The 27,578-nt window shown below is 41.6% G+C and overlaps 1 protein-coding gene across 13 annotated transcripts in view; it reads right to left on the bottom strand.

Annotated features, from left to right (window-relative positions):
* Window positions 1-10,651: 10,651 nt before the first annotated feature.
* Window positions 10,652-27,578, bottom strand: part of FGD4 (FYVE, RhoGEF and PH domain containing 4) — a 146,060-nt gene continuing 129,133 nt past the window's right edge. For 9 of the 13 annotated variants that reach the window (XM_025202866.1, XM_025202868.1, XM_025202861.1 and 6 more), the window contains 7 exons: window positions 24,450-24,480; window positions 24,144-24,239; window positions 23,638-23,763; window positions 18,653-18,793; window positions 16,726-16,866; window positions 16,172-16,349; window positions 10,652-14,317 (listed from right to left, as the gene is read on the bottom strand). In XM_025202866.1, the coding sequence (XP_025058651.1) occupies window positions 14,118-14,317; window positions 16,172-16,349; window positions 16,726-16,866; window positions 18,653-18,793; window positions 23,638-23,763; window positions 24,144-24,239; window positions 24,450-24,480 (913 nt within the window). In that variant the 3' untranslated portion in view covers window positions 10,652-14,117. The remainder of the gene's footprint in view (window positions 14,318-16,171; window positions 16,350-16,725; window positions 16,867-18,652; window positions 18,794-23,637; window positions 23,764-24,143; window positions 24,240-24,449; window positions 24,481-27,578) is intronic. The other 4 variants (XM_025202860.1, XM_025202859.1, XM_025202862.1 and 1 more) reach the window with 4 other exon arrangements.

The following is a 27,578-nucleotide window of genomic DNA, read 5'->3' as shown; positions in this document are numbered from 1 at the left end:
CCGTCCGCCAGCCGCCATTGGCGCCGGCCCCTAGCCCAGCCCGGCCTGGCCTGGCCACGCCCCACCCCAGCGGGCTGTGCGCGGCTTCTGCGTCATGACGCTAGCGCGACCGCAAAGACCAGCGGGAGCTGTAGTCTCGCGGGTGTTCCTCTCTTTCGCCGTTCGGCCCCGCCCCCCGAGCGGGCGAGGCGGGGCAACCGGGCTCGGGGTTCTCTTGGGCTTGTCATCGCCCCGCCCAGCGCGGCTGCCTCTCCCCCGCCTGCTGCGAGCTGAGCTCCCCGCCTCGTGCCGCAGTGACATCAAAACCCGCACCGCGCGCTGCTTGTGCCCGTTGCAGCGTCACAGAGCGCAGCTGCGTTTCTGTGACGTAGAGCCCTGCCTGCTTTCGTATTTCCCCGGTGGTGCCAGGTCGTAGCTATCTAGATTCTGTTGGAAGCCCAAAATGATCCATTTGCTGAAAAACGATCGTACACTGAAAAATATGCAAGTAAGTATGCAATTAAGAACGCACATAAATTGGCTCATTCCCTTTCTATTGCTCACTATTAAGTACCAGCGAGTGAGTGAGAACTGGCTCACCAGAGCTGAAGCATGTTCTTCTTTTGAGGCAAGCAGGAATAAGAAAGTGCTGACAGCCGGCTCAAAAGTCAGTTAAAACTCCCGGAGAGTGACCTGGGTTTTGCCTATGCTGCATCAATGAGCTGCCCCAAAAGTGATCGTACATTTTGCAGGGGTTTAGGTTGTAGCCGTGTTGGACATTTTGAACACTTCTACTATTATTGATCATACCAGAGCTGAAATGATTGTACGAATGCGTTAATTATAGTACACCTGGCAACCCTGGGTGCACCTATCCTGGGGGTGCTGCAAGACACGCATGGGGGGGGCACTCCCACAGCACAGGCGACACCCGGTGCTCAGCGAGTCCGGGTTGGGGTGGGGAGCCCCTTTGCCAGCCCTGAGGCAGGAAGCAGTGGGGGTTCCCTGTGGCTGGGGATGACATGGAGGGGAGGGTGCCATCAGGCAGCTCCATGTGCTTGGAGCGCTCCCAGCTCCCCCAGGTGGCATCTCGGCTGCAAGCAGCGGCTTCCAGTCAGGATCTGAGGTGCTGCAGTCCACCCGGCAGTGCTTCCCAACCAGGGGATCCAGGGGCTCAGGCCTGCTGAGGAAGCTATAAGGCCTCTTTAGTTTTGGAGGCCAATAGCAATGTGTTACATATTGCTTGGGACAAACGATCAAAACAGGGACTGAAGTGGAGGTCAAATGTAATAACAAGAGTGCCAAGGGGAGACACTAAACCAGACAGCACCCACTAGCCATCAAATGAGTTCAAGGAGTCTTTCAAGGGTGCCACAGGGTGCTGTCTAATGTTAACATGGTTAGGGCCTTACCCTATTACCTACTTGGTTGGTGTATTGTGGGAGGGAGGAGGGGTGTCCTAGTGAGAAATGTTGTTCCTACTATGAACTAAAAAGCTAACGAAAGCAGAGAGATGGCTTTTTCTGAGACTCCTCCTCAGTCTAACAAGGGGGCCCCAGTCTAAAAAGGTTGTGAACCACTGGCTTAACTTAGTGCTCTTGAAGCATAACAGCAAGCAGCAAGAGGAGAGGGACACAAAAAAGCCCCACCTATTCATGGAAGTACACACACACACACACACAATGTAACCCTTTAGGTAGGGCATGTGGGTTTACCCTTATCTTGCCTGCCAGGTTTGCTGCATTGCAGTAAGACTTTGTGTGCTGTGTGGGTTGCTGCTAATTTTTGGTCCCAGTTTATGGCATTCCATGTAAATTTGCATCTCTGCATCTTGCTAAGTTTATTTACAACAGAAATAAAGGCTCCTGAAGGTTAGGGAATGAAACAGTTGTATTTCTTTGAGGAAGGACCAGCAAGTCTTTTTGTTTTTCTTTTTTAGTTTTGTGCCTGGTAAAGACCCCTCAGTTGAGGTCTTTGTCCTGTGTTAAGTTCTACAGCTGTGTGCAGAGCCTGTCTAGCTACAGGGCACTCAGTGCGGCAACCTCTGTTTGGGCCTTGTTACACTTTAGGCTGTGAGCTGCACAAATGTTGATCGGCTTAGTGCTAGCTTGGAGTTTGGAGCAGTCACACCTTCAATTTGAGTGGCACATTTATGGAGAATGGCCACACCTTAATGGAACAAGAACTGAGTTGTGAGGATGAAGAGATAATCCTGTCCTGGAGTGGCATAACTTTGAACCACATAATGAGTGCTTTAAAACACATTAACACCTTAATGTGCAGACAGGGGTTAAGAGCTCCAGGAGCTGCCCAAATTTACCGTACAACAATGCCCTTTCATGCTCCGTGTTTTATGCATTAATGAAAGGACTTGATAAGGCCAGTGAAAATGCATAGGGGGTGCACATGCACCCCTTGAGCGCGCTGGTGCACGCCCTAACAGCAGCGTTTCCCACTTAGATGGATGAGTGAGACAGGGGCAGGCAAGACCACTGGTTCCCCCCCCTCGCTACCCCCCTGAGAGCACTGGCCAGGGAGTGGGGGCATCAGGAGAAGCAATCCCTGTGGTCCCCACAAGGCACGATTGGCTGTGGGGGGACCCCCTCCCTCCCCAGTTGCTGACTGGCTGCTGGCGGGGCAGGTGCCCCCCCCCCCCGACTCAGGAGGCACCAGTCGCTCATGCATAAGGCAGTGGTTCTCAACCTTTTTATACTTGAGGCACCCCCTCAGAAAATGGCAGCTCTTAGTTTTCACTCTGTTTTTGGCTATGGAAAAACAATAAAGAAATTCTTCTGTTGCAAGATAGCCCACAGCAGGCCAGAATGGTTTTAACACTATAGATTCCTAGTCGAAACCTCTGGGATTATTTTGTGAATCATATGTACATGTTTGCACACCCAACGGTGCTAATATTGCATAATATCCAGTGACAACTTTAAAAGGAGCTCACAGGTAAAGCACCCTGGTTGAGAGTAACTGGAATTAAGCCTTTCATTTGTACAATAAAAGATAGTTGCCCTGTTGCTTCCTGTGTGATCTCACTGGGACAAATCCCACAATGCACAAAGTAGATAATATGGTCTACATAAGACCACTGTAAAGGAGGTGCACAACTGGTTGAAAAACACTTTCAAACAACTTTTACCAATGGAACCCTCTCAAACAAGGGCCTCACTTTCAGTGGAGACTCCCAAGAGTCTGTCCTGTGCCCAAATCTATTTAGTACTTTCATTAACAATTTGGATAATGGAACAGAGTATACTATTTGAGGATGACAGTATGCTGGGAGGGCAAAATGATTCCAACAAATTGGAGAGATGGTCTGAAATCAACAAGTTGAAGTTTAATAAAGAAAAGTGTGATGTGCTGCACTTAGGAAAGAGAAATCATGCTTATAAAATATGAGAATAAGTAGTTACACAGTAGTATGAACATAAGGGATCTGGGAGATATGGTACATCATAAAATAAAGGAGTCCGTGATCTGATGATCCCAAAAGCCAAATCTCATTCTGGAATGAGGAGTGCTATATATAAAAAACAGGAGTATTTATTCTACTCTCCTAGGTACTGATGAGGCCTCAGGTACAATTCTGTATCAAATTCTGGCACTGCACTTGGAGATGAATTAGAGAAACTCCAGGAGAAGAGGAGATTTAGAAGATATGAGCTATCAGGAAAGGTTAAAAGAACTTGTTTAGTCTAGAAACACGAGATGGGGGAACTGGAACATGGTAACAGTCTTATAACACAGAAAAAGGTTTGTGTTAAGAGGATGGTAATCAATATTTCCCCGTGGCACCCTGGGGAAGGCTAAGAAGAAATCTACCTTAAAACAAATTAAGTTAGATTTTAGGAAAAGCGTTCTAATTATTAGTGTGGTAACACACTGGGAAATAATTTGGGGAGGGTGTGAAATTTCCTTCACCAGAGGCTTTTAGAAAATATTGTACGAACATCTGTCACAGACGGTCTAGTTGTAAAACACTAGGGTGGCATATAAATCTAATAAGTAATTAAATGTGTCTAGTTCAACACCCTCCACTCCATCCCCTGACAAGGAGACAGTGTTAATTGTCATAACCAGGCATCCTGATTTTCTCTCTTCAAAAACTGCAGATTCTCCAATAGAAATAGCAAATTATCCGATTAAAACCCCCAAAATCTGTGTTTTTCCATGATTAAAATGAAACACCACTATATATAAAGATATCAGTTAACTACAATGTTTTATTGATATATTTACCATTTTAAAGCAGTTTGGAAGCCTACCAGTGCCTCAATCACTATACTAAAATAAATCCTAAATACCTATAAATACTACCTAAAAACCTATAAAATAGGGCGTTTGGTTGGGGGGGGGGGGGGGAGGTGTTCTTGAAAAAATCGGAAAAGTGCCCCTCTCCCTGCTCCCTTCACTCACCAGGACACAGGTCTACTTGCAGCTGTCCCTCCCCACTGCTTTGTGGCACTGAGCAGCCCTGATATACCGATGCCCTGCCCATGCCATTGCCTCTCACTTGCCAACCACCACCCCCTGGGTCCTGCTGGTGCCCCTCACTCCCCACCCACAGTCCCCACTCAGCCCTGCCAGAGAGCACCCCCAGCTGCCAGGGCTATGGGGCTAGGGACCCAAGTCCGCAGCCCCATCCCTGCCAGCAATGCCTGAGTGCCAGCTACCATCTGTGGGAGGTGGCAGCTACTGCAATGGAACTTATTTAGTCCCATGGGCAGCATGGCTGAAGTGGAGCCTGTGGGGTGAGGCAGATGCGGACTGCCCACTGGGCTCAGCGCTCCCCGCCCTGCTGCTCTCCCCTCCAAGGCCTCCATGACCCAGCGGGCAGGACCCAGTGTGGCAAGGCAGTGGGGGGCAGGGAGGCTTGATGCTGCTGCTGGGAGCTCCGTGCCGTGATGATGAGGTGCCAGCCTGCAAGGGGAAACCCACCATTTACATATTTTTCTCCTTTAAAGAAGAAAATCCAGATTTTTCTCCTTAAAAAGAAAATTAGGGCTTTACCACATTTTTTCATGGTGAATGGAAAACCCAGATCCCTGGTCATAACCTGAGAAGTTCGACATCAATGAAAACACCACAATTAAAATCCAGGTTCAAAATGTAACTAAGGTAGATCAAAGCAGAAGCAAAGCAGTTATGAACATAGAACCAGGAAAAGCTGGGTTTGGTAAAAGAAGTGTAAATTAGATAAGGAACTGATTAAAAGGACAAAAGGTGAGGAGTGTCGAAAGGGGAAGTTTTGGGAAGCTAATCATGCTGTTTATCTAATATTGGTCTTGAGACTGATCTTACTTGGTATTTTCATTAATGAACTGCACACAGAAAGTAGGAGTGTTCTAACAAAACTTGCTGATGGCCCAAACTGGGGGACTCATCAAGGTGGAGGAGGACAAGCATATTATTCAGAAAGGACCAGATGACCTTGAAGACTGGAATAATGAAAGTGTGGTAAAATTTAATAAAACAAAATACAAGGTCATGCACTTAGAACTAATAAAAGGAATTTCTGCTAGACACTAGGAGGGCAGTGACCTGAAACAACAGAGGGGGGTGCAATGGTCAAATCCTATGGTTATGGTGAGCTACCGTTGTGATGCAGCCATGAAAAGATGATGCAAATCACCAGTTGTACCAGGCAAAGTATTTCTGGTAGCACTAAGAAAGTACTGTTGCCATCGTACAAAGCACTGGTGAGCCCTCATCTGGAATTTAGCATACAACCTTGAACACTTGTGTTTAAAAAAGCAGTAGTGTAATAAAGGGGTAGTGGGAGGGGGTGCTGACTTTGGGGGGCAGAAATATAGCAGGAGCTGCACTGCTGGACTGGATGTTGCCACTTCCAACAGAGAAGCCACCAATGCTGCCCCGTGCACTGCTGTCACCAAGTTATGCCTCTGTAAGAAAGACTTGAACTGGAATAGGGAATGGTTATAAAAATGAATGGTGGAATGGAGAGCCTATCTGATGTGAAGAGGCCAAAATTGCTTGGCTTATTTAGCCTAGCAAGATGAATGCAGAGTGGATGTGATTGCTCTGTTTAGAAACATCAGGGAGGGTAAAAGAAATTTAAGCTGAAGGAGAAGCTTGCACAAAAAGAAATGGGTATATGAACTGACCAAAAATGAATTTAGGCTGGAAATTAGAATAATATTCCTCACCACTGCATCAGTGAGATTCTGGAACAATCACCTAATAAGTGTGAGGCAAAAGCACTAACTCAGTTTAAGATGGAGCTTGATCAATTTCTGAAAGAGCTGCTATGATCTATCTATTTGTGTGTGTAGAAAAGGACTGGCTCATGAAGTACCTTCTAGCTCTGTTTTCCAACTGAGGCTCAATTTAGCAGGGTCACCCAGTGACTTACTTCTAAGTTCATAGTACAGACAGCATGTTATCTGCGATTTAGGGGACCACCCTGCTCAGCAACACTCTTTAATAGAGCCATCCACACAACCGCTTCTTTTAAAGAGCTGTCTTCTTTTATCTGCAGTTGTCTTAGCTTCAGAGTAGAACAGCAGGCTAGCAATGCCTCCTACTCCCTGGAATCTTCTGGGAAGCATCTCTTATATACTTGCCACTGGGAACTGGAGACCTTGGCTTCTCCCTATTTTCGTCTCTCTTGGGAAGCAGGACGATTTGGATTTTCTCCATCCCTTCACCCCGCTTCGTTCTGTCCCCTTCAGTGTTTTGTGTATATTACTTATCTCCAGAAACTGCTCTCCCTAACCCCCATCCTCTCAGTACTGTCTTCTCATCTGTGTCACTTGGCACTCTGCAACAACTTTTGACAGGTGACACTGGATAAACACTAAATTGTTCTGGCTAAGTGGAGACGGTTTTAAACCCCCAATTGAGGGAAAAGCTTGAGAAATGTGTAGTGGAAAGAAAGAGAAAATGGAACAAAACAGAAAATGTAGAGCATTGTTCTATCTTTTTTGCCTAAAGAAAAAGTCTAACATTCGGCAATACAGACCTACATTTAAAGGCAACTGAGAAAGAAAACAGAACTATGAATCAGGATCTTTGGCTAACGCACTTCACATTCCAACTTTTTCTTGTCGCACCCACACCACACAGTTATGACTCCTTTTCATCCCAAGCTCACTACTATTCTTAAATTTCTCCTTGAAGATTGTATGTGGCATGAGTCCTATCCCCCCCAACAGTGCTTTGAAATCACACGAGTAGGAGCTCAGAATACAGAAATAGTTTCATAGACAGTTGTCCCTAAATGCTGATCATCTTTGCCTGGCAGTCTAGCAACACTGCAGTTGCCTTACTTGAAATCCTAGCATGGGAATAGGTTCAAAGTGTGTCCAAACTTTTCTATTGCCTGAACATCTTCATTCCTATCCCTTTCAAAACCTCCCCATACTAGAGAATTATTCCATTACATATATACTCTCTTTTTTGCATGTTTTAAAACTACTAGCTTCTTACCTGTTCTTTATCTGTAACTTTCATACTCTGAAATACATAAAACTGGTACCGTACATAATGGATTGTCTGAGTTTTCACAGAATAAATACACTTTTTCCACCAAAAAACAAAACAAAACCCCAAAAAGTTGTGAACATGATATAACTGAATTGCATTGTATGTTTTGTTAACATCGCCTCCCATTATTTAGCCAGCTGTAACATTAATACACCTCCCAATAAGCTCTGAATAACATGATGCTTTCTGTTTATGCTATGTATAAATTGATCCAGTCCTTAACATTTTCAGCCATGAAACTGCTGTGCAAGAGGAAGGAAAAAGACAGAAAAGTGAAAAGAAAGAGGAGTGGCTGCTGGGTTTTTTGATCAGCATGAGATCTTCACTGGGTGATTTCGTATGCTTACTTAGTATAATGTATTTTCTAGCCACGCTTGATTTTATTATCCATTTATGTTTTTGCAGAAGAGACATCCATTATAGATAATGGAATCTCCAACTGCTACTTAGATGACTAATCTTACATGATAAAAATTTAAAGACTTTTAAGCAAAAATTAACTAGGTCATAAATTGATGGAGTCAAGAGACAGAAACTGTAAAGGTTCACAGAGGTGCTAAAGATTGTGCTTGAATGACTGTAGTTATGGGGAAAATCCCAGATAAAGGTATTACTTCCATAAGGATCCAGCTCCCCACTCTCCCTGCCTGGCTCCACAGCCCCCTGCCAGCCTGTGCCCCGCTTTGGGCCCCACCAGTGCTGGCCCTGGGACACTGGTCCCAAGACACTGGGACATTGGTCCCAAGATGGTGACCAGGGGGTGGGGCACCTGTCAAGGGACAGGGCTACCCATGTGGCCCTCCACAGCCTGCCAAAACTGGGTAAATGGCCCTCCGCCCAAAATAATTGCCCACTCCTGAGTTAAACAGAAGTTGCTATTCAATCTGTTTTTCAGCTTGGGGCGATCTCCTTCTTTCCCAGACATGAGGAAAGGCATTTTTATGCCCAAAAGCTTGTCCAGTAAAGGTATCACCACACAAACCTTGCTTCTCACATATTCTCAGAACCATCATGGCTACAACATACACACTGACTAATTGGGGAGGAAAAACCCCAAAACAAAACAAATAAGGGAGAGGTAGCTTCTGGCACCTGAAAGTGGATAGACAATTCCAACACAGAAATACTGTTTCCTCTGCACCAATCTTTCCTTCTACTGCTTTCAGTTTGTTACTCTGGGATACCTCGCTCATATTCTCAAAGTATAAGAACCCCAAAGTGCAATTACTCCAGCAGCTATACAACAGCTGGAAAAAAAGCTTTCACAAAAGAAAGCATCTTTGTTGAGAAGAGGTAATGTCAGTGGCATAAATCATGGTTTGATGAGAACTGTTCTAATGCTAAAGATTATTTAATAGAAGTCTTGGAGGATTACAAATAAAAAAAAAAAATCATTCTTCTAGTTTCCAGTAGATCAAGAAAATTAAAATAAACTATAAAAATATAGAAAGGAGAAACTATATCAAATAAAGCTATGGGAGGGACTGGTAGCCACAGGGAAAACATAACAATAACTAATGTTTTTGGTAGATTACAGCCAAAGGGACAAAAAAAGTAGCTTGATTCCTGAGGCATATATTCCTGAAGATATATGGGTTTTGTTGTTTTTTTTTAAATAAGTTTAACAGCTTACTTACAGATGATGAAGAAAATGATGGCTTCTTAATGAAGGAAATGTTATCTGTTAAACCACAAACAAAACAGATCGTCATCTCACCTCTGAATCGCAAGACTTACTGAATAGTGGAAAAGGCCCCTGGCCTTGATTTTCTTCCCCAGAAATCTTCAAGGAATTCATTGAGCGGTAGTGGAGAGTTTTAAGGAAAAAAAAATGTTAGAAGGTATTGGAATGAAGATGAAATATCACCATTTGTAAAACCTGGAACTAAGAGAGATCCTAGAGCATATCATTCCATTACTCTTCTGTATATTCCAGCCAAAATATTTGAGAGATGTTTACTTTTTCATCTTCAGGCATGGATTTCTGAAAATAATGTTTTAGAAGAACAGACCAGTTTTAGAGAAGACTATTCTTGTATAGACCATTGCTTAGTGTTGCACTGTTTATCATCTAAATATGTAAAAAGACAAAAGAATTTATACGTAGTCTTCATAGATCTGAAGGGTGATTTGACTCCATAACCAGATTAACATTACGAAAAAAAACTGGCAATAACATCACTGGATAAAGCTCCCCTACAATTAATCATTACTTACTATTCAAATACAACATTTACGGTGCATTATGAGATAGGAAGCTATTGGACAGGACATAACCAAACTGAGACAGGAGTACAATAAGGGTGTTTGCTTGCTCTGATACTTTTTATTCTGTTCTTGAATTATTTAAAACATGTGCTAGCAGGAAATCAGTTCCATACACCCATAGTACTGAATAACCCTATCCCTGTCTTTGTTCATGCAGGTGATGTATCATTGAAGTCACAATCCCAAACAGGCTTCCATAGGTTATTATGGAAGATGTTTTTCAATAGTATGGCACCTCAAATAGTTTGGAAATCAAAATAGATAAATCCGAAGCATCAGTTTTGGGAATGAAAGGAGGAAACAAATCTGGTTTTCACACACAAAGAAATTAGAGATGGTGCCTCCCTTTAAATACCTTGGAATCTATTTTAATAAACATCTGAGCTGAAATAAATGCATTACAAATATAAACACTAGAGCAAAACAAGCCTTGTTTGGAGTTTTATCCTTTTACAATAAGATAGCTAAAAGGGTGGTACAGGCAGCACTAAAAGTCTATAGATCTGAAGCAGAATTCATTTTAATGAATAGAGCAGAACTATGGGGTACTGACCCTATAGTCCACACCAAAACAGAAAAAATAGAAGAGATCTCCAATGACTTTTAAAAGCAGCTTTTATCTCAACCTAATTCTATGATGTGTGGATGGGAGCCTCATGCACTTTTGACACACACACACACACACACACACACACACACACACACACACTTTAGTTAGTCTATATGATATAAATCTACCCTGCCTTTTACTTAAAACTATACCTTCATTCAAGCTAAACTGGTGCAACTCTCTCACACAGATAAGCCTTTGTTCCCCACAGTCAAGCTTAATGATGTTTTACATAATTTGTCAGCATAACAAATAAATCATGGACAGACAATATTAGTCAGCAGTATTTTTTAATGATGTTTTTATTTTACAGGATACAAATTATAAGTATTGAACAGGAATTAAAGTGCTTAATTTTACAATAATCCAACTCCCACCTTTATGACCAAATATACATATGTTACAGAAAATATATACAGTATCTGCAAATATTTTACATTCATATATTTCTTAACCAGAAAAATTACCACTTAGATTTGCACAACTTTAAATTTTGCCTCTTTTTAACATTCTGCAATTCAATGCAAAACAAGAACAATTCACACCTCTTCAAAAGATTAGTATTTATACAAACCAAAACATTTCCCCCCCCTCTAAATCAAACTGCAATCAATGCTTCCATGATTAAGGGAGATCCTAATGCAATGCATGTAGAGTTGACATTACATACTAGGGCCAATCAAGTTCTCAAGAAAGTAAATATTTTAACTTGTATTGGCTGTAGTGCTCATAATAGAGGTATGTAAAATACAGTGGCCATCCACATTCGACACACTTGCCTGCCTTCATTAACATAAATATGGCATCTCTGCATACAAAACAAAACTTTAGTTGCAGTTTACCCCCCGCCTTTTTTAAAAATGTTTTCAAGGGTCTAGAAGGAAAAACTACAAACTGAAGTGGGCTAATATTACAAATTGACTGAATACTTATTTTATACCTGGAAATCACCTGCTTAAATGTTTTTAAAGAACAAAAGCAAGTTTACACTCATTTAAGTATTGCTAGGTAAGGAGGAAAAGAAAGGAAATGTCCTGAATAAAAGTTCAGGAATAGTTTAATGAAGAGGCAGTACAGGAGGCATATTGACTCTGTTACTGGATTTTAGCTTATTTTATAAATCAATCAGAAACCATAAACATGGCATGCAAGTAGATCCACTTGTGTTGATTTTTACACTTAAGATATGACCAACATTGTCAATATATATTACCTGTATTTTTACTTCATCACAGTGTAAAATGCCGTCTGAATTAGATTGGTCCTGCCTGTTAGTTATAATGGTCTCTCTCTCTCTATATGTATATATTCATTAAGTGACCATGTTATATGAAAGGGCAAAAACTGAAGCAGCAATATGACTGGCAGATTAAGTCTCATTACAGACTCAAGGATCAGTATCATTTACATTAACTTCTGTATGTCAATATGGGCAAGAATTGGAAATAAAAACCACAAGAATTTTTTTCTTACAGTTCATTTTTACCTTATCACACATAATAACTACAGACCTGGACTCACACATTTCACCAATTTTTTTTTTTTTTTAAATGTAGGCAATATTACTCATACATTTGTTATTTCCCTTCTCCATTCTTGTCTTACTTGTTCTCAGGGACTTCTGGCTGCTTAGTCTCACCTACATTAAACCAGTCATTTCAGGATTACTTCATTATCACAAATTAAGGATTATGGGCTTTATTAAACCCCCAGTAAAATCAATTTGAAGTCAGATGTGGCTCTATGACCCCAAAGAACTGGCAGGAGCAGCAACATGCCTAAAGACTGAAAGAACCTGGTTTTCATGCAAAGAACTGTACATAATATAGGACAAATATTGGAGCAGTGTAAATCATCACAGCTTGATCACCTCTAATAGAGGAATGCCAATTAACAAACTCACAATCTCTTCTGAACTTTTTCTTGGAAGTGGGTCTCTCTCATTGCTGAGAATTATTTCTATATAGAATAATTTTTTTAAAACTTTCCACAATGAGAAGGAATCTCTACAACTAGAGCTGATCAAATAAAACACATTAACATTATTTTTTTCTGAAATTCCCCCTGTTTAGTTTATTTTCCCCTGGAAATTAGAAATCTGACATTTACTGTACAAGGTCTATAGGTGGTTGTTAAAAAAAAGGGATTTTGAAAAAATGTCAACTCTCCCTCCCTCCACCCCATCTCATCAGGTTTCAAAAATACTTGATCCACTCTACTTAAGTTCCCCATTGAATCTTTGTCTGGTACCCCTTTTACAATACATACAGTTTGTGCCTCCTCTTCCATATTTAAATAAAAGGAAGAAATAATTCCTTATTTTACAACAACCTTAATGATTTGTAATGCACTTTGAGTTCCAAAGGTGCTACATTCTCTCTCTCTCACGCACACACTTTACAGTCATCTAATATTTTCCATATTCTGCTCCAAGGGGAAGAGAATGTTCTCTCTTCTCAAGGCTTGCTTTTTCCTGTGGATTTGGGGCATTTAAATATACAAGTACTCCTGTCAGAGTCAAGAGGCTAGACTTTAAACATATCAGCTGATGTAGATATGTCAAAGATCAATTCTTTTGCTATACTTATGTATTTTGTCCTTGCAAGACACCAGGAAAAAGAAAACGTTAAGTAATTTGGCACATGTGTTTACTGCAAGATGCACACAGCCATTACACAATGCCTGGAATTCAGAGTCACTTATTGCATGCTGTCTCACTAGAAGGGAATAGATCTCCACAAGCTGTTTACTATAAAAAAGTTAAATAAATTATTAGGTCAAAAACTTAACACTACAGATTTATACAACCGTAACAATTCAAAGCGAGCAAGGGCTTAAGTCTCTGACCACCCGCACTTTCATTCTGGCTTTTTTTTCCAATTTCCTAGATGAGCGAGTAAAGCCATTGAGGCTTGACTCGGTTCAAATAAAGCAGCTGCACGTATTGAGCTGCAAGCAGCTTAGTATCCCTTGGAAAGAAAAGCAGACACTAACCCCTCTGCTCCTTAGTTTTCCTTACCTGTATAACAGGGATCACAGTGCCCACTTCAGTGCTTCAAATGGATGTTTGTGCTAATATTTGGGAAGTGCTTTAAAACAAAAAAAACAAGCCTAAAGCGCTGTATAAGTGCTATATCTTATTATTTTTGGTCCAGCTCATTCTTGGTGGAGTTCCCCCCTCCCCCCCTCAGGCCCCTAGGCGTGAATTCTACAGATGAGCAATGGTGCTTCAAGCAAGGTGCTCTGACAAGGCTCCAAAACCAGGTGCCACCTCTGATACTCCTTTTTAGAAGGAGATGTCTAATGGCTATGGAAAAATATAATACAGCCCCAGACAGAGTTCAGCCTACACGTTTCCCCATCCCTAACCTGAATGATCCCAGGCCAGAGTACTGTCTGTAGAACCATAATAATACTACTATGAAAGTGACTCCATTGTTCAAAACTTTCTGGGCAGGATGAGGAGTTCCACGTGGAGCTCCGTTTCTGAATACCAGCATGAATCTGGACATAAATGGGCCTATCATTTTTACTACAAATGGTAGAAGAATTTCTTTACACTTCCAAGGTATTTGAAGCAAAAATTGCACATTAGATATTTCCCTAAAACTACAACAAATAGGACTGCACACAGAACAGCCCAACCACAATGAATACTAAGGGACAAATTCTGCACAACACGCACCAGGGCAACTTTAGGAAATCAGATTCTGGTCCTTTTGGTATAAAACCTAGAGTAATCCACTAGTCAGAGGTTTGCACAAGATTTTACACTAGTGCCACAGAGAGCAAAATCTGTGCCAGTAACATCAATTAAGTTGCACAGGAGTATGTTAGTACAGATTATTATATTCTGTCTTTTACTTACCCTGCCTTTTCTGTGCATTGGGCAATAAAGACTCATCTGGAATGCACAGGGGATCAGGAGATAATCTTTCATTCTTAATGCTAAATAAAGGTAATATCTGACTTAATGTCACATAGGGAATACAAATTGCATTATAGTAACTATTTAAAAAAATAAATAAATTCTTGACTTCTCATGTAAAGATGGGCCCCAATCAAAACTCTAGCTCCATCCCCAAGTTTGGAGAAAAGTGGATCCAAATCTAAGCTTAGTGGCTTGGGACAACTGCTGTTTTTTAGAAAATAAAATTTTTAGAAGAATTTTTTTTAGTTAGAAATGGATCATTTAAGTTGGGTAAGTCCCCTACTTTGATAATTCAAGTAGCAAAAATGTAATCTTGATGTCAATAGTCTGAGAGCCAATCACAGCACATGCACTGTTCTTCTTTTCTATCCAAAAACCTACAGGGGAACCTTCTTAAGATGGAACCATTTGACCCCCACATAAAAAAAACAACTTCTAGAAATTGGGGTTCATTGTAGACTTAATATTTAAAAGCTGACTCATACACATCCTTACAACTGCATGAAGGATCCTACTGAAGCCCATCTGAGCAAGGAGTACTCATGCATGTCAAGATTTATAGAATCAAACTTCTTATAAGAATTAATGCAAGCAGGTTCCGCCTTATATGATGCACAATAATCCTTGTAGATAGTTGTTATAACTAACTGTTGTAATATTGCTGTGTTCATCTGTGAAAGTTTAAAGGTGTTATAACATGTCCTTTTGTTCCAATAAGCATAAACGCAAAAAATAGATGATCTCCAAAGACCTTTGGGATCAACAGGTTACTTGCTGAAGCACAATCCCATATTTTAGCAACATAGTATCACACCTTCAAAAACGTAGCAGATACAGGATACTAAAGAAAAAAGGACTACTCTTTTAAACACAACTAGAATTCAGAAATCCTTTACATGCCATTTAAGTTACTGGTACTAGTTTTTAAATGTATAAAAATATTAAGATAATTAATTGTAAGCTACTTAAAACAAATCACTAAACAGAATTCTTTTTTAAAATTTAGAACTTTTTCCTTAACTTTAAAGAGGAAACATGCTTTATTTTAAATAAATTATGGACTAATATGAACCTAATGTCATGAAGTCAAAGCAAAAAATCAAGTATAGTACAATTTGTTCTAATACTGTACATATATATTTACCAATATATTGTACTTATTTTGTCATACTTTAGCAATAAATTTATAGCTTGAAAACAATTAGATTATTTTCATAATAAACTGAATCCTTAAAAGCCAATATACCTGTGAAAGCAATTTGTGTTTTTTTAAAAAACAAAAAAAATGAATTCAATATATGTACAGCTCAGTGTATGCAGTTCTATAAACTAAATACAATACACCAAATTGTCCCTGTATATTTTTTATTACAGATCTATTTTGGCGATGTGGAGGTATATCTTTTATACTGCTGTGAATCCTAGCATATAAGAAGGATGTTTCAAATATCTGCATTCTTTAGGAAAGAAGCAAACTTTAACCCAATGGCAATCAATTTAATCAAAAGAGAAATGCATTGTGAAAAACAAGTAGTACACTAAAGTTAGTAGATTGTTGTGTGTTTTTTTTATTGGCATTCACATTTTTTTTTAAATTCTGAAATGGGTCTGTACATTAACTTTATTAATAGAACTTAAATATAAGAAAAAGGTCCCTAAAATGATCAGCATTTTCCCCGAAAATAAAGTGCTAAGATGTGTGTGGTCATTAAGAGAGTTTGCTTCTTTTGTTTGAAAAAAGACAGGTTAGCAAGTATTTGACTGGAATCTTTTACCATGGATTCTCAAGCTTCAGCATTCAGATTTTTTAGAAGATTCTGGCTGCTCTTCTAAGCTCAACTGCAGTTCGTTCTGGCATTTTGGCATCTCACCTTTGACAGCTAGATTGATAACTTTCAACCATTTCTGTTTCAGTTCCTCACTGTCTGCAGCAAAGCTGTGCACAGACTTGGACTGGGTCAGTTTGAAGCTATGCGGGAGGTCAGCACTTCTGGGGGTGTCATCTACTGTATAGCCTAGTAGAGGAATCGTAGCCAGAGCTTTAACATCCTAGAAAAAAAAGAAATGAACCTTGATCACAATAGGATTTTTTGTTGGAAAAAAGAGTCCTTGACTGGTCAGAGGTCCACCTCACCCCCCCCCCAATTCTCCAGTTACTTGACTTTCCCCGACTTCCTCAACAGGAACCGAGGAACTCCCAGTCTCCCATGCCTCCACGCTGGAGCCCATCCCAGGCTCCACAAAGAGGCATGGGTTAGCACAAGTCCCAGTGAGAAAGCCTGGGACACTGTGGGAGTCAAGGAACCTTATTTTTTATGGTGGCACAAACTAAAAAAAAGGCAACTTGTTTCCACTGCTAGTTGTTCAATATAGGGGAAAAAATGATTTTTTTTCTGTTTCCCTCTCCTTCTGTTTCTTTACATACCTGTGGAGCTCCATACATGTACAGCACAAGAGCTTCATGTTTAGGAATAACACACCATGCTTTCTGCCAAGGCTTTGATTTTTCCATGTACTGAAGAAAACTACATATGACACTGTTTCCAGAGACCTCAGCTGATTCAATCTAAGGAGACAGTTCACAGTGTAAGAAGGAAAATTTCCCTTAACAAAAATGTAAGATGTTGTAGAGAACACAACACAAAAATTAAAATACAACACCATCTTTTACATTTGTTTGTTCCAAATGCTGATACAATTAAAAACTGAGTACTGTAAAGTCTTATGATTGGGTTTATGAAGAATTAAAAATACAGTTCCTCTGGAGCAAGAAAGAAACTTAGTTCTTTCTCTCTCAACATTTTTAGAGTATGGCTAACAGAATCACCCTGCACACCTGAATTTCCTTCTGCTCAAATAACAAATTTGCTGTATATTTTAGTATCTGAAACACTCTTTATCTAACTTTGTGCCCATCACAATGTTATCTAAGTGCTAGTAACTGCCCTTCATGATTACTCTTCTATGTTGGCAGTAAAATCTTCATAAAAGCATCCAACAGAAGTGCATTTCCAAAGATAATGTATGAATGCAAGAATTTTTCTTGGAACTACCCAGAATTAAAAAAGGGAGATTAAATAAAAAGACGACTTGATAGACTGATTTATTACTGGGATTCAGCAGTCATACTTGGAACCTATCATAGGAAGAACATGACTGATTTTTGGAATTAAGATTTTATTGACATTAATTGGGACGAATGCAAGAAAAGTGATAATATTGCAAACGTTATCACCAAATGATCACAGTACCTCATATCTACCCATATATACTCTTCATGTCTACTCATATATATTCTTGATGGTTTGAGATACTGAACTTACCCTGCAACTTAGGCAGAATTTTGGAAGGGGTAGGAGGTTCTACTGGTAGTGGTTTTGAAACTGCTGATAGGCCTGTATTGTTTAATGTAGCCCTTCCAATATGCATTGGTGAATAGAGTGCAACTATGCTGTGAAACTTGCTACAAACTGAATCTACAAATTCTACAAATCACCATCATGTGTATCAGAATTTTTAAAATAATTTTCCCAATCAATATTAACTTCTGCTGTTAATTTCTCCTGATATTTAACCCCCCAAAAATCTATACCAGAATAATACATTTTTGCTACTCTAGACAGATTTAGAACTAAAATGAAGTATTGTTACGTGTATTTTCTTATATACACCTTCTTAATATCATCAGAAATATTTGAAATTCTTTCCATTTTGGCCAGGAAAGTTAAAAGATTAAGTAACATACTGTAAAGATTTGCAGAGAGGTCCAAAATAACAACAACAATAATAATGATAATAATAATAGTAATAGTAGATTTAAAAACGTAAAGTTGCATGTGCTATTGAAATCAAAGGGAAAGATTAGCTTTCTCCAAATGTCACTGCAGCCAACTAGGATACGCTTAACTGATTTGCATATACCACAGCTTGGGTCTGAGGCAGGTGGATACCAGGACCTGGTACCTCTCCCCCACCCCCTTCTTCCCGCCACCTGGTTGTGGCTTGCTGCAAGGAAAGCACCCATACCTGCTGAAGCCCCAAGTATCCGACTGGCATGGCAACAGCAGAGCTCCCCCCTGCTGAAACCCCGGGTACCTGACTGTGGGGTCAGGAGTAGAGCCCCCACCACCAAATACTGCCAAAGACACAGCTCCGCAGGCTGAATCTGGCCAACCCTTAGCATGTGCAATCTGATTGAGTCACCTTGCTCCACACCTGAGTGTTGCTTGCTGTGGAGCTGGTAAAGAACACAATCATATTGGGCCCCTAGGACTCTACAGCCAATGAGAACCCAAGCCATTCTTTCTGCATTTAGCAAAATATGGCCTTTTAAAATATGCCTACACTTATACCTCCAAGATGCCTCTCTTCTTCTTTTCTTCGCTGTCTGTGCAACCGGTTATAATATGATAGCAGTCTTTACAAACTTTGTTCAATTTATTGCTGTCATATTCAAGATGAACTTTATAATCCGAACATTTCCAGCAAACCACCTTAAGGGAAGGGAGGGGATGAGAGAGAGATTAAGCAAACAAAATTAAGCAGGTACGACTACAAGGTACAATATAGCATTGTGCAGCAATCTGAGCTGCATGAGTTAGCTAGGGTCCCAGAAATAGCAAAAGTGTGTTAGCACAGGACTCCACTTTGTTTGACTCACTATAAAGAACAGGCAGAGGGCTGCACTGTTGTAGCAGTATTGTTTCTGGGACCTCAGCTAGCTCATTTAGAACTAACTCGGGTATCTCTCTCTACCTGGGATTGTATTATTTTCTATTATATTTCACTGTTTCTTATTCTAGTTGCTGGCTTGAGCAAAATGTTAATAGGTTCATTTTAATTATTTTGTAATGTAAACCTCAATTCAGGATGGGTGCTCAAACAACATGCTTACACTTGTGCTTACTAGTGGCAGAACTGTACTGTTACCAAGTGCGTCCACAGGTGGCATATAGAGGAATTACCTTCAGGGAAGGTTAGCTGTGAAATAAGCGGGGTTAATTCTGATGAATAAATAGTTGCAGACCAAGCAGTGGCAGCACCACCAGGATGTGGTGGGGACAGCAGATGGCAAAGCTTTCCCTCCTGAAAAGCCAAATATATCCTTTGATGGTGCTGTGATATAGTGAGTATACACTGCCACTATAATAAGCCAGCTCAGCCCCCAGCTGTGAGTCTACAAGTCCTCAATGGCACAGCAGACAGAAGAAAACATAAGAATCTCAGCAGCTGAAAAGGCAGATGAAGACTACAGTGGAACAAGCTCTCCAATTTTCTTGGCCAATTGTCATTGGATCAAGGTCCCGTTCTGTCAAGAACCATTGGCTCCCAAACAACAGCTGCACCAGAAGTAATGCTGATGGAAGATCAGTGTTGAAAGACTCCAGGACCCAATCAAGCAAGACCTTTTCCACCAGCACTCAAAAAAACTGGCAAATTCCAATCAACAGCAATGGGAGAATATTGGCAGTGCTTGGGATGCCTTCAAGTCCACCATTTTCAATGCCTGTGAAGAGACACTTGGATTCCCTGCCGAGAAACACCAAGCCTGGTTCAAGGAGAATGACAGGAAGATCCAAGAGTTGATGAACCACAAGTACAAGGTCTTTTGTGCTTGGCAGAACAACATCAGCACCATGTAAAGGAAATTGGATCTGCAACAAGCCAAGTCAGAGGTCCAAAGAAGGACCCACAATATAAAGAACAGATGGTGGGAAGACAAAGCGTTGTACAGTCCAAGCACTCAAGGACCAACCCCCTTGAGACCTAAGGATAGAGGAGACCCGATCAAGGAAAGGGGAGCCCTCAATGCCCATTGGGAGGAGCATTTTGAAGACCTTATCAATCAAGATTCTGTTGTTGATGAGAGTGTTCTCAATTCCACACAACAACACCCAGTCAGAGATGATCTCAGAATCTCTCCAACTCTTGACAAGGTGAGGAAAGTCATTAAACAGATGAATAATGACAGGGCATCTGGAGCTAACGGAATCCCTGCCAAAATCTTTAAGCAGGGGGAAGAGGAGCTCACGTCACAGCTCCATGCCCTGGTCTTAAGGATTTGGAATGATGAGGAAATCCCAAATGACCTCAGGGATGCCATGATTATGACCATCTTCAAGAAAAGAGACAAGTCTGACTGTGGAAATTAGAGAGGGATCACCTTGCTGTCCACCACAGGAAAAATCACCGGAAGAACTCTCCTGAATCATCTCCTTCCACTTGCTGAAGAGCTCCTCCCAGAATCTCAGTGTGGGTTTAGGGTATGAAGAGACATGCCTGACATGATCTTTGCTGCTTGCCAGCTACAAGGAAAATGCCAGGAACAATAAACTTCTCTACATGGCCTTCTTTGACCTCACAAAAGCCTTCGACTCTGTCAACCAAGAAATGCTGTGGAGAATCCTTCTGAAGTACAGATGCCCACTGAAATTCCTTACCATTCTTTGCCATGATGGTATACAAGCAGTGGTTCTCAATAATGGATCTATCACAGATACATTTGAAGTTAAGATGGGAGTTAAGCAAGGCTGCATCATTGCTCTAACACTCTTCTCAATATTCCTTACTGTGATTCCCACTGGAGTGGAGCTAAACTACTGAATGGATGATACATTTTTTAATCTCACCAACTTCAAGCCAAAACCAAGACCACCCCAAGTTTAATTATCAACCTCCAGTACACTAATGATGCTGTAGTGTGTAGTCAATTGGAAGCAGACCTTCAGGCAATCATCAACATCTTTACCGAGCACACAAGAAAATGGGACTGATGCTTAACATTCAGAAGGCTAAGGTCCTTCATCAACAAGCTCTTAGTGAACAGTCCCCAGCTCTGGTAATTCAGGTTCACAGTGAGATTCTGGAGAACACTGAATATTTCCCATACCTCAGAAGCCATCTCTCAGAGAAGGCTGGCATTGACAAAGAAATCCAACATCACCTCAAATGTGCAAGTGCAGCCTTCAGACACCTGAGGAAATGGGTGTTTGAAGATCATGATATCAGATCTGAAATCAAGCTCATGATTTATCATGCAGTTGTGATCTCCACCTTACTGTATGGGGTTGAAATGTGAACGACACACAGGAGAAACCTCAAGTCATTGGATAATTATCATCAATGCTGCCTGAAAAATCCTTCAGATCCAGTGGAAAAATAGACACACCAGCATTAGCATCCGTTTGCTAGCAAACACCATGAGCTTTGAGGTGATGATCATCAACATCAACTTCACTGGGCTGGCCATATCATCCGGATATCTGACTCCAGACTCCCAAAGCAAGTTTTATTCTCCCAGTTCAGTCAAATCATACTCAAGAGGAGGGTCAGGAAAATGCTTCAAGGACGTTCTCAAGGCCAACTTGAAAAAAATGCAGCATCAACATCAGTTTGTGGGCGACTGCCCAGGACCACCCCAAGTGGAGAAAGAGTCTGCTGTAAAGATCTCAGTACTTTAAAACCTTACAACAGGAGACAGAGAAGCAGACTGGCATAAACACCATGCTGCGGACCGAATCAAGAATCCAGAGCCATCCACTGTGCGTGAAAATAAGTGCCTGAGTTGCCATGGGTGACTGGTGCCTCCCGAGTCTGGGGGGGCACCAGATCGCCGACGGGGGGGCGGGCAAGGAGCCCAGCAGCTGATCCCCGAGCCAGCAGCAAAACCAGAAATGCACTTTCACCAGCACTTCCAGTTTCGCGGCTGGCAGTTCCAGGGGGTGCACAGCTGATCTCAGGGGGTGCACGTGCACCCACATGCATCCCCTACGTGTCACCAATGTGAGTTGCAACAGAGTCTACTGATTGCAAATTGGCCTCATCAGCCATCTGTGGACCCCCAAAGAAGATAATATGGAAGACAATCATCCTTGACTGCGAGGGATTGCCAAAGAAAAATAAACAACTTATGCTTAGTCACCAAAGCCCATCAGGACTTTAAACTGTGTATTAGGTCAGCATTAAAGAGAGAGTTTGAAAGTATAAGTCCCCCTGCTTTAGAAGAAGCACAAGAGGCATGCTTACAATGTAGTTCACTACACATTAAAAACTAAGAAAGCTTACACATCTTAGATTCAGTTAGTCTGTATGGTATATCTCTACCCTGACTTCTCCCTTATTTCAGGCTAACATGGTTATTTCTCTCTACCAAGAACTATAAAACAACACTATTTTTTGTAAGACAAAAATCATTCTTGCTCGTCTTAGAGTTATCCTTTAAAAGCGATTAGTTAACAAACCTAAATGTACATCCATACATAGCTAGCTGAAAAATAGAGAAGAAACACTGAGCTAATTTCATGCTGCATCCTCATTATTTTTTTTTTTTTAGAAAGATAATACCTTTTTGTTTTAAATAAAATAAAACAAGAAAGCTGAAATCTAAAATGCAAGCAAGAAAGGCTTTGACTGAAAAAAGTATTTCCAACAGGAAATACTGCTTGGAGAAAAAACCCAGCATGAAAATTCAAGAAAGTAACAATAGTTAACTTCCTCAAAAAGAGTCGACTGGACTTGTGTATAAATGGAAATACTCTGTGTACATCAAGAAAAAAAAAAGTTACTGTATGCTTAGTCTCCTCCCCATGCCCATCTAGATCACTTGAGCTTTAACTGGTACCTCTAGCGTTATTAACTATCATTGAAAATCTCTTGAATTGCTATTCATTTCAGAAAGAAAAGGCTTTATCTTTGTTAATTCAAGTGGGCACTTGAAGACAAGAGAAAGGATTCCAAAAACCAATGGAAGAATTTGTCATCAGATCTGTGTGGCTGGCACTATGCCTGAAGTGCAGCACAAAGCATAAAAGGAAAGCTGTGAATGAAGTAAGTATTTCAGTCATGATTATCACATACATGCTTGTGCACACCACCTCTCTCTCTCTCTCTCTCCCTCTCCTCCCACCTCTACACACACAGACAGACAAACACACATGCATGCATGTACACAGTAACCAGTATGGTAGAGTTTAAAGTAAGGGCTTGCATCCCCATCTAGTGGAGAAAGAACCTGGTGATTTAGTTTTGCTCTATTACTTTTATTTCTAGTCAGACAAAGCAAATAAGCTGGTATGCTCTGGACTGATAATTGAGGCATTTTGCATCTCTCGTAAGAAAAGAAATTTTGCTAAGAACAATTTCCAAGAAACTTAGCACAGTTTTTGCTGACTTGGTCAGTGAAAGACTCCTGTTCTAATATGCCTTCTACCGACAAACCAAAGGTTAATTGCCAAGATCTGTTGCACAAGACTCGGTCACCAAATGAGGACTTAATGTGATGGTTCATATCTGTTCTAGATCTCTGGTTACTAGCTAGCAGATCTGGTTTTGCACTTACATGGCCACACGCTCGACAATGATGCCTTCTCCTTGTCAGTGCATTGAAGGGCTCCTTGCATTTCATGCACATTGTTACTTCATTGTCTCTGATCCATCTTGGCGCTCTCTTCCCAAGCTCAGCATTCTGAAAGGGGGAAAAAAAGGCCAATTGTTCAGTATTTTTAGTAGAGAAAATAATTATTCTCTTCCTCTGGAAAGGAAATGTTCAAGCTACATTTTGAAATCTGAGAAAGCAATAACTAACAAAGAAAGCAGTCAAAAACAGAAACCATTGCAAAAAAAGGCACTCCAGCATTCATTCAAGAAAGAATGGGATTGTTCTTAGGGCATGGTTTGGCATCATGAACGGAAACGGTTGACCAGCAAAATGATCACTTTGTAATTCCACTGCTACAATCCTAACTCTGGACATACAGCTTCTGCCAACCTCCTGTAATGCGCCATGTGCAATCAAAAATGGACAAAGCAGGCACTGGCATTACAAAGTAAAGTAACCCAACTTACAGAAACTTCAGCGGGCATGTCCTCATATTCTTTTGCAATAGCATTTCTGAAGGTTTCGTTCCTCTGCTGAAAAGCTTCTATGGTATTCTGAAGAGCCTGTAAATGCAATAGATAAGCATCTCACGAATACTACTTAACAGATTCTCCAAAATGAAACTGCTCATTAACAAAAGGAGGCAAAATAGGAACTGTGATCAACAATTGATTAGATCACAAATTATCTTATTTTCATATTAAATACCACAGGCACAGGCTCAAAGAGAAAACCATTGAAAGAATTAAAGTTAAGAATGTAGATTTGTTCACCTTTATCCATTCTTCCTTATCCTGTGCAGAACTGAAAAAAAAAAAAGAGGCATATTAATTCAAAACTAGTTCAAGAAACATTAGTTTGTGGTGGCTAATGAATGGAGGAATAATTTACTACAGAATCTAAGAGGTATAATGGTCCCAGCCTATTTAAGAATCCAGCAAAGCTCAAAATTGTGCACTTAAAAGTAGCTTAGGAGTTCTGGCTTCAAGACTGATGACTGCACTATTCAAATCTACAGGATTTTTCCATAATGGTAAGCAGATAAAACCCTAATGTATCCACAACACACAACCAAACAAAAAAACCCTACAAACCACAACTTTTCTATGGTACTTGGAAGCATGCTATTACCAGGAATTACAATTGCTAGTTTCATTCTCAGTGCCTGTTTAATCCTTGCAAAAGGCAGGGTAGAGTTGTACCTTATAGACTGACTAAATCAGAGAGGCATAAGCTTTTGTAAGGAACAGCTTAATCAGATGTTATGAACGGACTGCAAGGAACAGATCTTCTATATAGAAAGCAGTGATTTGAATAAAAAGGATAGGGAAGAGGGAAGGAAAAAGGAAGGGGCAGTGCTGGGAGAGGCAAAGATGGGCAGAAAACAAAAAAATAACAGTTAATCCACTGAGACCCACAGGGGTTATGAAAGATAATCCAGACAACGAGATAAAACTCCATAGTCTCTGCAGTCCTCTACCAACATCATTTACATCACCACCTGCTTACAGGGCCTTTCTGCTGTGTATACGGGACAGATGGGGTAATCCTCACATGAAAGAATGAACAAACACAGATTTGACATCAGTTCCAAAAAGGCAACCAAGCCTGTGGCTCTTAGAACACTTTAGCTTCTCTGGCTAACGTCCTTTAAAAAAACAACTTGAACTCAAAATAGTGGAACAAGAAATCATCCAGACTTGGGCAGGTGCAGGAGCTAGAAGCCAGAGGAGGGAGGGGGAGTCTGGTGCAGCCAAGAGCCATGGCTGGAAGGTTAAATGTGTGGGAGCCAAGGTGGGGTGGGAGAGAGGCGTGTGGGTAGGACTGCGAAATTTCAGCAGCCATTTTTTTTTCGGAGGTGTTTCAGCCCGTTTTGGTGCCTGAAACACTGAAACAAAACAGAAGGCTCCAAAACATCTCTGAAACAAAGTGAAACCATCCTAACTGTTTCGGCGATGTTTTGGAAAATTTCATAGTTTTGGAGCTTGCAGAGAAACAGAAACTAAGAGGAAAGGGGAAGGACTGCCCTGATATTGACATCTGTAGCTGACCTGCGTCTAAAATCTCTCCCTGAGGTCCCTTCCAATCCCAATGCTCTGGGGAGGGATGGCAGCCTGCTGTCATCCCAAAAGCAGATCCGGAGGCCTGCACCCCCCGGGAGGAGTCTGGCACAGCCCCACAGCCCTCCTTTTAAAGTGCCAGGAGCCTGGGGCCGGGCAGGGGATGGGGCTGGGCAGGGCAGCCATGGGGGCTTCTCCTGTGGCTCCCTGCACTGGGGCAAAGGCAGACACAGCTGAAGGAGCTGTGGGAGGAGGCCCCATAGCTGTCCTGCCCAGCCCCAGCCCCAGCCCCAGCCCCTACCCGGTCCCAGCCTCCCAGCACTTTTCTTTTTTTTTCAAAGCCCCGCACTCACCATCTGTAGCAGTGATGATCAGGGCCTCTGAGGACTCATGGCAGAGCCCTTCCCCTCCCCACCCCAGCCTCCTAGAGGCCCTGATCACCGCTGCTGCAGCCAATGAGAGCAGCCTTAAAAAAAAAAAAAAAAGTGCTGGGAGACTGGGGCAGGGCAGGGCAGCTATGGGGGCTTCTCCCACAGCTCCCCCTGCCCAAGGAGAGACAGGCACATCCAGATAAGCCGCAGGAGAACCTTCAGCCACCCAGCTGTGCCTGCCTCTCCCTAGCCAATCCAAATTTCCGAATCAGCACCAAAACAGCGTCAAAAAACTCTGAAACAGGTTTGGCCAAATCAAAATGGAACAGTGATCCGAAACACCAAAACGAATCACTGTCCTCCGAAATGGCTGAATCCAAAACCGAAACAAAACATAGCTGTTTCACACATCCTTTGTGTGGGGGGGGGAAGGGGTTGTGCAAATTAACCTCTCATGGCACCAGCTGGATAGTCCTGGTCTATAAGGTGCAACATTACTCTGCCTTTTGCCTAACTTCAAACAAGCATGGATAACTATCTCTCTGTTTAATCCATGCCGTTCCATAGGGATAAAAAATGGACCAGACGTGGTGCAAAGTGAAATCAGGCTTGTCAAAGGAGGACTAAGCCACCCAACTGGACTCATGGGGGCAAGAAATAAAGCACACGAAATACAAAACCATACTCTAGCTTTCAGACAAACAGTAAGGTTCTGAATGGACTTATATAACAGGATTGCCTGAGCTAGCAGAGGACTGGACTCTGCATATGGCAACACAGCACAGTGTAATGACAGGTAGAAATACCCAAACCAGCTCTGAATGATCTAATTTATGCTCTGCCAAGGCTTTCATAGATTTCATAGATATTAGGGCTGGAAGGGACCTCGGAAGATCATCGAGTCCAGCCCCCTGCCCAAAGGGCAGGAAGTCAGCCGGGTTCATAGGATCCCAGCAAGATGAGCATCCAGTTTGCTCTTGAAGGTGTTCAATGTGGGCACTTGCCTCCGGTGGCAGGCTGTTCCAGACCTTGGAGGCTCAGACAGTAAAGAAATTCTTCCTTATGTCCAGCCTGAAACGGTCTTGTAGTAGTTTATGACCATTCGACCTAATCGTCATCCCTTGGGGCACTCTGGTGAACAAACGTTCCCCCAGATACTGGTGGTCACCCCTGATAAACTTATAGGTGGCCATCAGATCACCCCTGAGCCTGCGCTTTTCCAGGCTAAAGAGCCCCAGGGCTCTCAGCCTGTCATCGTAGGGTCTGCTTCCCTGACCTCTGATCATGCGCGTGGCTCTTCTCTGGACTCTCTCAAGCTTCTCCACATCCTTTTTGAATTGTGGAGCCCAAAACTGGACGCAGTACTCCAGCTGCGGCCTCACCAAGGCCGAGTACAAGGGGAGAATGATGTCCCGGGATTTGCTTGAGAAGCATCTATGGATGCAAGCCAGCGTTTTGGTCGCTTTACTAG

The sequence above is a fragment of the Alligator sinensis genome, unplaced genomic scaffold (assembly GCF_000455745.1).
Source record: "Alligator sinensis unplaced genomic scaffold, ASM45574v1 scaffold957_1, whole genome shotgun sequence".
Lineage (NCBI taxonomy): Eukaryota > Metazoa > Chordata > Crocodylia > Alligatoridae > Alligator > Alligator sinensis.
This window is presented reverse-complemented; position numbering and strand designations above follow the sequence as displayed.